The sequence below is a fragment of the Diabrotica undecimpunctata genome, chromosome 8, assembly GCF_040954645.1.
Source record: "Diabrotica undecimpunctata isolate CICGRU chromosome 8, icDiaUnde3, whole genome shotgun sequence".
NCBI classification, from domain to species: domain Eukaryota; kingdom Metazoa; phylum Arthropoda; class Insecta; order Coleoptera; family Chrysomelidae; genus Diabrotica; species Diabrotica undecimpunctata.
This window is the reverse complement of record NC_092810.1, coordinates 62,409,301-62,419,379: the sequence shown is the minus strand read 5'-3', so window position 1 is coordinate 62,419,379 and position 10,079 is coordinate 62,409,301. Positions and strand designations below refer to the sequence as shown.

Here is a 10,079-nt window from a genome sequence, read left to right as displayed (position 1 = left end):
AATGGTTGAACATGCACTTTTATTTTGATTATATTTCATGAAACTTGTATTTTTAAGGGTCAAATCACACTCGAAACTCTATCACTTTAGACACATTTTAAAAAACTCAACAAAAGATTTAATCCAAAGTATTTGTCAAAACACCATTGCTTTGCTGTAATATAACTAGTTAAAAGCTTAAGTTTTAAAAATCGTAACACTAATCGTTGCAAGTAAAATCTTAAATTGCGCTATTTCTCCACATTTATTTCTCAAGAGTATTTTCTTAAATAGGATATGTAATACTAAAGATAAGAAATACCTTAACTTTAAAGGAAATACAAAAATATTGTTTACCTGTCAATAACCCCTCAGAGACCAATGTATAAACATTGAAATTTACAATGTTAACTCGAGTGATTTTTATATATGTACATACTTTTTCTATTTTATTCTTTGGCACAAAATTTCATTTTGCCATTTTTTAGTAAATTAGTAACTAATTTTTAAAAATCTTAAGTAGCAGTATATTGACGTTTTGATTATAGATTTAATAATTTATTGGTCATTATCACAAAATTAATATGTAGTATATAGTTTTATACACTAATTGTTTATAGACAATTTTTTGAATATGATGAAAAATCTGTTATTCTTTCTTAATAGATCCCAAATAGTGCCAAGGGACACAACTTACAGTCTACAATTATTAGTATAGGTTAATATCGATGATGAAATTTATTTTATACCCTTAATTGAAAAACTTAAAATACACAAGAGTATTTATACGTGAACTGTAGAAAATAATATCAAATAATTTTATAATTATCATTGAATAAATGCTGCCAGGAGACTAAGAGTACAGTAACATCTTGCATATTCTTTAAGTTAAGGCTTATTGCATCGTACCAAACCTGCATGGCAATCGGCCTTTATACCTACGTTGGGAACTCTATAGGTACGGACCTGTCATTCACTCATACTCATGTTAATGGATCAAATTAATAAAAATAAAAATGTAGAGCTCAAAAACTAACAAAACTGCTTCAAGAATGCCACAAAATCCGGAGAGTCACTTTTGTAGAGAACGGTTCGAGTACTCCTAAGAAAACAGCGAAAACTGATCCACAGTAATGCTTATCTGAAGCTCAAAAAACCCAGGAACATGACAGAAATTTCCTCTCACTTTTCGAGAAAAAACTGATATGTATATTTATTCAGTACAGACTCTAATCATCATCACCATCATCCAGCCTTCATTTATCACGTTCACTACTGGACATGGGCCTCCCTTAAACTCCTCCATTCTTTGCGATTTTGTGCTCTTTGTTGCCGATTTTTCGTGATACGCCTGATGTCATCAGCCCAACGTGTAGGTGGTCTTCCTCTACTACGTTTGTCGGCTCTTGGCCTATAATGTGTAATTTTACTCGTCCATCGTGAGTCATGCATTCTCGTTACATAACATGCCCAATTCCATTTAAGTTTCCCTATGCAAAGGGTTCCACCAACATCAGCAATACTCGTCCTTCTTCGCAGATCTTCGTTTCTTATTCGGTCCCGCAACGTCACTCTCAGCATAGATCGTTCCATTCGTCTCTGTATCACTCTCAATTTCGAAGCCGTAGTCTTGGTTAGAGTCACAGTTTCCGCCCCATAGGCCATGACCGGTAATACGCATTGGTCAAATACTTTTCTTTGGAGGCTAATTGGTATGTTGGCCCTAAGTGTGTCTCGCAGTTTTCCAAAGGCTGCCCACGCTAAAGTAATTCGTCTTTGGATTTCGCATGTTTGGTTATCCCTGCTCATTCTTATTTCATGACTCAAATACGTATATTTCTCCACCAGTTCTACCACTTCGTTTTGAATAGTTAAATGGTTGTCGGGGACCATATTTGTCATAAACTTAGTTTTGTTCATTCTGAGGCCCACCTTCGAACATGCAAAGTCCAATTCATTTAACATATCCGTGGATTCTCCTAAATCATCTGTGACAAGGACAATGTCATCTGCGAAACGGAGATGGTTAAGTTTTTCGCCGTATATTGTTACTCCTCTGTGGTCCCAATTTACCATCTTAAAGGCATACTCTACAGACTCTAATACAGGCTGATAAACGGAATCCGTCTATGGGAGGTACTCTAAACTAAAAAATTACAAAAAGCAGCAAATTTGCAACCACAACCCTAAAACATCGGGTGGTGAAAGTTACAAAACTGCTCTAGCGGGGATCAAGATAGCAAATCACCTTGAAAAATACCCGGTCAAAAAAGTATACGAGAGTGAAATAGGACTGATAAAAGATGGTTTTATAAAACTTATCGATAAGCTGCATGTGCTTCTCGATATATTAAGGAGAACTTTAGGTTGATAAGTATTGAAAAAGAGTTCTTTAATATTACAAAGGACTTTCTTAATAAGAACTTCCTAAATCCAAACGTGAACTGACGTTCCTCCTAAAGAGAAGAACGTGAGGAGCTGAACGTAAAATTAGTTCGTCTTGGAAAAAAATGAAGGACTCAAAGCGGAGCATTGGGCAATCTAGACTCCAAATTAACCATGAAATATTTTATTATAAACGTCATAATATAAATCGCACAGTCCGGTTTGAAAAACAGAATAAAATGACCGGAAACAAAAATCAATAATTTCTTATAAAGGTATCAATTTCTTATGTTTAAAATATCATCGTGGTTAAGTTTTAGTATACATTCTATAACTAAGTTTCAGAAAAAAATATTAGTTTGAAAAAGCATATTTATTTGAAGCAACATAGTTTACAATAAGTTGTACTTACTTAATTAGTTTTTCTTTGACCGTTGTATCTACAATATATTTTGTTAATACATTTCAATCCTACACCGCATAGGAGGAGAATTATATTCATACAAAAATAAAAATTCGTATATTATTACAGTCTGAATTATAATAATCTGTATATACGCTGTATGCTGTACGTAAACTAGTTGTTTACTGTTTTACAATGTTTAAGAAATATTTTGAACAGTATCGTAAATAATATTTTTAAATAAATGTAGGGTTATTGGCAGGTACATTAGTCAATATTACAAACAATATTTAAATCGAGACATTGGTCGATGAGATTTTTGTCACAAACAATCGAAAAGGTACTAAAACTTTAACTTAACATTAATCGTAACACTTTAAACAATTTATGGAAAGGATATGTAAAGACTAAAATTATATGCATGGTTTTACGCAATTACTCATTTTTTTCACCAGCTTGATCGGTGGTACTATCTCCATTTTTAATGGTCATGCTACGTGACGATGAGAAGCAGAGTTTCATGATAAAGGGGAATTTCATTCCTAAAACACATACAATATTTTAAAGTTTGTAATATTAAGATTATTATATATGATAAAAGATTTAGTTTTTAAAAATCATAAATATAAATCATTACAAGGCGCGTCTAAAATGCGCCTCCAACTATTTTCTCCAGCAATAAAACATGAATTAATAAACTTTTGACGTAATAACGTAATATATTGTGAAAGATGAAACAGTTTTTAACGAATTCACAACGGGTAGTGACCATTGACTAGTTTTTTAATACAGCGAAAATATTAATGGGAGAAAGAAGAAAACTTAAACAGATTGGGAAAAGAGAAAGAGTAGAAATTACAGAAATTAATAGAACCATCAGAAAATAATAAAAGAGCAAAAATGAAAGAGGCAGGAGAAACAAATCAAAACCATAATATAAAGAAATAGAAACTTAAAATGCGTGAGATCTACACTAGGCCAATCAAAAATAAATATCAGCAATTCGGTCAGTAGAAAACAATACACTATTTGTTTTAAGTCTCAACATTTCGTCACGATTTTGTGAATACTTAAGAAGAAAATTGCAAATTTATTATAATAGAAGTATTAGATGCTAACAAAGTGAATATTTTATTACTTAGAACTATAAGAGTAGAAATTTAAATTTCGCTAACATATCTAAGTGATATTGAGTCATGGTAACTGCAATACATTATATTTTTATAGAGAGACGTCTGATATTGAACAATGTTTAGTGAAGTGAAGTGAAGTTGAAGTAAACAAGACAGTATATAATTACAGATATTCTAAGGTAGAAAGTTACAATGAATGTTAGAGGAATGAGAAAGGATCAGGAGATTGTTAAACTGATCTACAAAATGTAATTACTGGTTCGTAGTAATTTATTATAAGACTGATATTCAGAAATGGAATAAAATTGTAGATAGAGCAACTAAAAGATTAAGTGAGTAGTGTGTTTGTTTTTTAAAGGTTAGGATCTATCATGTCATGTGTTGATAATGTTGTAGTAGATATTACTCAAATGGTTAGTGTCAGTCTTATAATTGACTTGATTAAAGGAAAAGTCGGTTTTTATAATAATTATTAACTTGTTCTAAGATTTTTAGATTATTACAATCAAATTTATGTCCTTAAGTGGTGGTCCACTAAGACACAAGAGTTTTTTCTTATGTTGCAGTCATTTTTTGTTGAGTCACACGTTGCTTAAGCAACTGTTGACTTTGACCCATATAACAACTTTGACATTCACTGCAATATATTCGGTAAATTATGTTGCTCATTAATGAATTTGGAGTTTTAGCTTTTATTTTTGAGAATAACATTGAATTTGGATTGTATTTAATAAATTTGATAAATTTGATGTTCGGAAATGTTTTGAAACGTGGTACAATTTGGACTGTCAAATTTTGTATGTAAGGTATTTTTTTGTACATAACTGGTTGTGGATTATTTATTACAGCTTGTGGTGATCTAAATACCTAGATAACGCAATACTCCGAAAGAACGAAAACATATAAAATATATACAAGTATGCAATAACGAAATTTTTCTTATTTTAATAGAAATATACCTGGACTTTCAATTGCCGCATGATTACATGCCATCACTGCCGCTACAGCGTCGGTTATATTTTCAAATTCCAAGAGACCTGAACTGGAACGTTCTGATTTCATGGGGAACAGTTTAACAGCTTTTGGCGGCGTTACATCATACTCTTCGAATACTTTAAATAGGTCTTCTTCTGTTACTTGTGGAGGTGTATTAAAAAAGTGCAAAATCTAAAAAAGAAATAAAATAAAAACAATTATTACAAAACAGTATAATTAATCATAATTGTTCTGCTTGTGTCTTTGTATTAGTTTAAATATTAATTCTTTTAATAAACATGATACAAACAACATTAGTTTAAATATCTTCTAGTCCGTTATTCACTTGATCCTAATGTATATATCTGTAATAAAGATAGCATCCAAATAGAAATATATTCAGATCGAAATGATATATAAGAAAGGAGATTATAATTATTAACTTATAGCTTTTACTGATAGATAGCAGGATTCTGTCTTTTTAATATTAAATATAACTGGGGAATGTGAATTAGTGATGACGCGTTATTTCACTACTGGTGATTTAATCACAGTGGTTTAGAAATCACCGCTAACTTTGATAACCGTGATCGGTATAATATTTGCTGAATGTTTTTACTGTAATGAGTGTTTCTCCTCATCAGCCGATGAAGAACGATGGGTACGTTGCTCGCTCTGTCTGAAATGAAGCACGTGCGGGAATAGAACCAGAAGATGATGAAGAATTTCAGTGTGAATTTTGTATTTCTGAATAAGTATATTATGTATATTTTTATAATAATGTTCTGTTACCAATTTTCTAAGATTTTTAATAACAAATTACTTTTTCCTTGATTTAAATTACAAAACAGCCATTAGATAATGAAATAGTTTGATTTTTCTCAGTCTTTTGACATATAGTCAGTTATCATTTTTTTTTGCTGCAAATTCAGTTTCAATTGCAATTAAATCCTTAAATGTTTAATCAACGTCCCTAATTAATTAAAGAAAAAAAATTATTTCTGGTTTAACTATATGTCCCTATCCTCCTTAGATGGTTCACAATGCCCCATCCTCCCCTAATAAGTAAGTAGAAGATTAATAGAGAATAAAGTAATTAAAGCAGTTAAGATAAGTTGAACATAAGTTAAAAGTACAAATGTTAAAAGAAAATAAAATTATATGACTTTACCTTACTGGGTGGTTGAATTCTGTTCTTGCTTGCCATGGCAGGGTTCATGAACCGATTATTTTTATTGCTAATGTACAACTTATAAGAAGGAGATTTATCAGGTAGTGGATACGGATTTGTTACTTCGCTGAGATATGGTTGCTTGCTGAATGCTAATTGTAATTTGTGTTCTTTTTGGTGATCATCGTCTTCTTGCATTGCGTCAGGTGCATTGGAACGATGTGTTACTGGAATTGCTCCAGTAATACCGATGTTTATATTGTTGAGATTTTGAACACATCTTTCTACCGCAACACTATCTCCCATTTGAACCATAGCTGTGCCTTCTTTAGATTTTAAGAATTTGATCTGAAATAGAAGTGTTTTGATTATTAACCATGGATTTGGTATATTACCTTCTTTAAATACATAGAACTCCAATTTAATATTATTTTATATCATTAAAAAAAAAATAAATAGTTAGCTTGCACATAGTGTATCAAGAATTTCGTAAGTGTGGTAAAAGCACAAATCTGAACATTTCTACAGTAACGTATTAGGCACATCTGTTTCACCTCAAAAATACTTAAGATAAGCATTTTTATGATCAGAAAAAGAAAGTAAACGATATGCGAACGATTACTGTAACATCTTTAGTGTCTATTTTGACGGTGTAGACCACTTTAAAACCATGAATATGCCTATTCTGTCTAAATAACAGCTGGCATATAATGTAATATTTAACATATTGAACATTTGTTGAACATGTGAAATATATCGCATCATTTGTATATCGCCATTGGTCCAGGATTGCCAGAAGGAAATCCTAATTACGTCCACGATAGCAGATTTTGACTAAGATTTAAAAAGGGATCATTTCAAAATACATTCAAGTACGTCTAGTAACAGCAGTTGTTATTATATTACAAATTATCGATGATAAGCACCAATGTCACTGGCCGTGTTTATCATAGATAATTTTTCCCTCTCCAGGGTGTTCTTAGATGTTTTTAACAGCACACAATACAAGAAGGCATGAATATTTTTATTTGACAATTTTGAAATGTCAATTGGACCTACAATATTGTCAATTGATGTATACATGAGATATGTGACGTCATCACGGGCTCTGTTACGTCATTACAATGGAAAACATTTAATGGATCATGGGGGTGAAGTTTAGGTCAAAAGAAAGGCTTTTTATTCCAAATTACACAGTGTACAACAATGATGGTATTAGTTTTAATAAATACGCTAAATTTTCATTTATTGGTGTATTTATCATCTCCATATTAAATTGACACTAGCATGTTTTTATAGTTTTTACAAATTCACAAGAAAAGAAAGTTGTCCTTGAGATTTTTTTTAAATCGTTTTTTGACAACTACAAATAGTAACAGCTAATGTCATTTCTTGTATTTACTCACTAATACGTTCATTGTAGTTTTAAAACAGTATTTTAAAATATCGTTAGTTCATACAGTAGCAAAAATGCCTTTCATATTTATACTTAATGAATACGTAGATATGTTGTTAATCTATGGTGAATGTAAGAAAAATGCTCAAAATGCTCAAGCCTTATACATGGAATGCTTTACCGAGAGAAGAACACCGTTGTGTGTAACTTTTAATATGCTTGAGAAGATGCGACAAGGTTCAATTCCGAATAGTAAACATAGAGTTCATTTCAAACCAATATAGACCGAACAAAACTTGGCGAAGTTTTAGCATATGTAACGATTAATCCACATCTGTCCATAAGGCATATTTCTGCAGAAACGGGAGTGTCTTCAATTATAGTTCAAAGGGTTTTAAAAATCCACCATTACCATCCATTTAAACTGAGATTGGTTTATGAATTGCGACCTACCAATTTGGATCGGCTTAACGCCTTTGAAATGTGGACCTATAGAAGAATTATGAGGGTTTCCTGGGTAGATAGAGTTACGAACAATGAAGTACTGAGAAGAATAGGTAAAGAGAAGGAAGTTGAACTTACAATTAAAGAAAGAAAGCTACAATATCTCGGACATGTGATGCGGGGCGAGAAGTATGGCATCCTGCGCCTCATAATGCAAGGAAAGATAGATGGCAGAAGAAGCATCGGAAGAAGACGAATTTCATGGCTCAAGAACCTGAGAGAATGGTTTGGATGCAGTTCAAAACAACTATTTAGAGCTACTGCCTTAAAAATTAAAATAGCTATGATGATTGCCAACCTCCGTAGCGGAGATGGCACCTGAAGAAGACGATTTGGATCGAAAACTAGCCTTCATCGCCATAATGCAAGTTATGAGGCAAGACACTTATTAACTAGAATTTAAACATAATAATGGGATTGAAATAGCCATTGTAGGCTAGCCAGTGAAAAATCAGCACTGGTTAAGGAAAACTCACTTTTAACCTAGATGGGGAATTAATGTTTGGTGTGGGATATTTAATGGGCGTTTAATAGGTTCATATTTTTTAAAGAATATTTAAATGGTTTGAATTGTCTAAAAAATGTTACCAGAGAATATTCATTTACGCGAAAGAGCAGTAATAGTATGGCAATAAGCGGCATAACAGTATTGTAACCAATTACATTAATGTCACATTTCCAAACATATGGATTGGAACTAATGGACCGGTTCGATTGCCTCCAAGATCGCCTATCTATGCTATCACCCTCAGATTTTTTTGTATGGGGCTATTTAAAAGGAATCGTATATAATGAAGAAACTACATATGTGGACGATATAAAAACTAAAATTAAACAAGCGTGTACGCAGAACACGTCAAAGATGATACATGCGGCATGTGCACGTGGACTGATTAGACGGTTTGACGCTTTTGTTGAAGCAGAACGAGGTCATTTTGTACACCTACTACAACAATAACTAGAAAATTTAGCGTACTTAATTAAATCCCCATTGTGGTACATCGTTAGATTTGGGATAAAAAACCCTTTCATCTGACGAACCTTCACCCCTGATCTATTAAATTTTTTCCATTCTGATGACGTCACCGTACCCGTGATGACGTCATAGATTTCAAGTATACATCAATTGATAGTATTGTAAGTCCAATTGATATTTTCCATTTTTCAAATAAAAATATTCATTACTTCCTGAATTATAGGATATTGTTCTGAAGCTATAGGTATTATAGTAAGTTTTGACATAAATAGTTTATTTACAAATGTGCCATTAGATAAGACTTTGAATATAATCAAGATAAAATTGGAGAGTAATGATACATTGGCAACTAGAACAAGACTAAACATATCAACTATAATGAAGTTATTGACATTATGTACTCGTAATATCTATTCTCAACTAAATAATGAATTCTATAAATAAAATTTTGGTCTAGGAATGGGCTCTAGTTTATCTCGATTATTATTTATTATTACGATTTCCGAAGTGGAAATTGAAATGTCAATAAACTTAATTTAACTTCCAATTGTGGCTAATTCCATTAAAATAGTAATTGAATTATATGCAGTTAAAAACATCTTGGAAAACACTATATATTTTATATTAACGTTTTTATAACCTCTCTCTCTCTCTCGCTCTCTCTCTCTCTCTCTCTCTCTCTCTCTCTCTCTCTTTCTTTTTGATGCCCTTCACCAATGGAGGATTTATCGCATTTTGCGTTTCTTAGACAATAATCGAAGGTGACTGATTGGATAGATTAGCGCACATTTTTTATGTCATTACATGGAAATTTCCTCTACAAGTCTTCTTCATTTCTTACTTTTCGCTTAATTTCTCCAACTCAATACGATTCTTTCACGTTCTCTTTTTGTGGTTGTTCGCCAACTATTATTCGGTCATTCTCTTCTTGTTTTTCCGTGAGGTCAGTATTCGAGTACCTATCTGGCTAGTGGCTATGTTAGTTAGATGTTTCTTTGGTGTATGCCCAATCCATTTCCAATTCTTTCCTTTGGATGGTAATTGTTATCTTCTCCTGTTTTGCTCTTCTCCATAGTCTCCAAAGTTTAATTCTTGTGTTTCATTTTGTTTGTCTATATCTGGTGTTAATTCGAGTTTGGCGTATATTTCTTCCAAGT

At 32.1% G+C, this 10,079-nt stretch overlaps 1 protein-coding gene across 1 annotated transcript in view; it reads right to left on the bottom strand.

Moving 5' to 3' along the window:
* Positions 1–3,170: 3,170 nt before the first annotated feature.
* LOC140447622 (heterogeneous nuclear ribonucleoprotein L-like) overlaps positions 3,171–10,079 on the bottom strand; it is a 182,798-nt gene continuing 175,889 nt past the window's right edge. The window contains exons 4-6 of the mRNA XM_072540380.1: positions 6,047–6,394; positions 4,860–5,067; positions 3,171–3,309 (exon numbers count right to left, since the gene is read on the bottom strand). Of these exons, the coding sequence (XP_072396481.1) occupies positions 3,203–3,309; positions 4,860–5,067; positions 6,047–6,394 (663 nt within the window). The 3' untranslated portion in view covers positions 3,171–3,202. The remainder of the gene's footprint in view (positions 3,310–4,859; positions 5,068–6,046; positions 6,395–10,079) is intronic.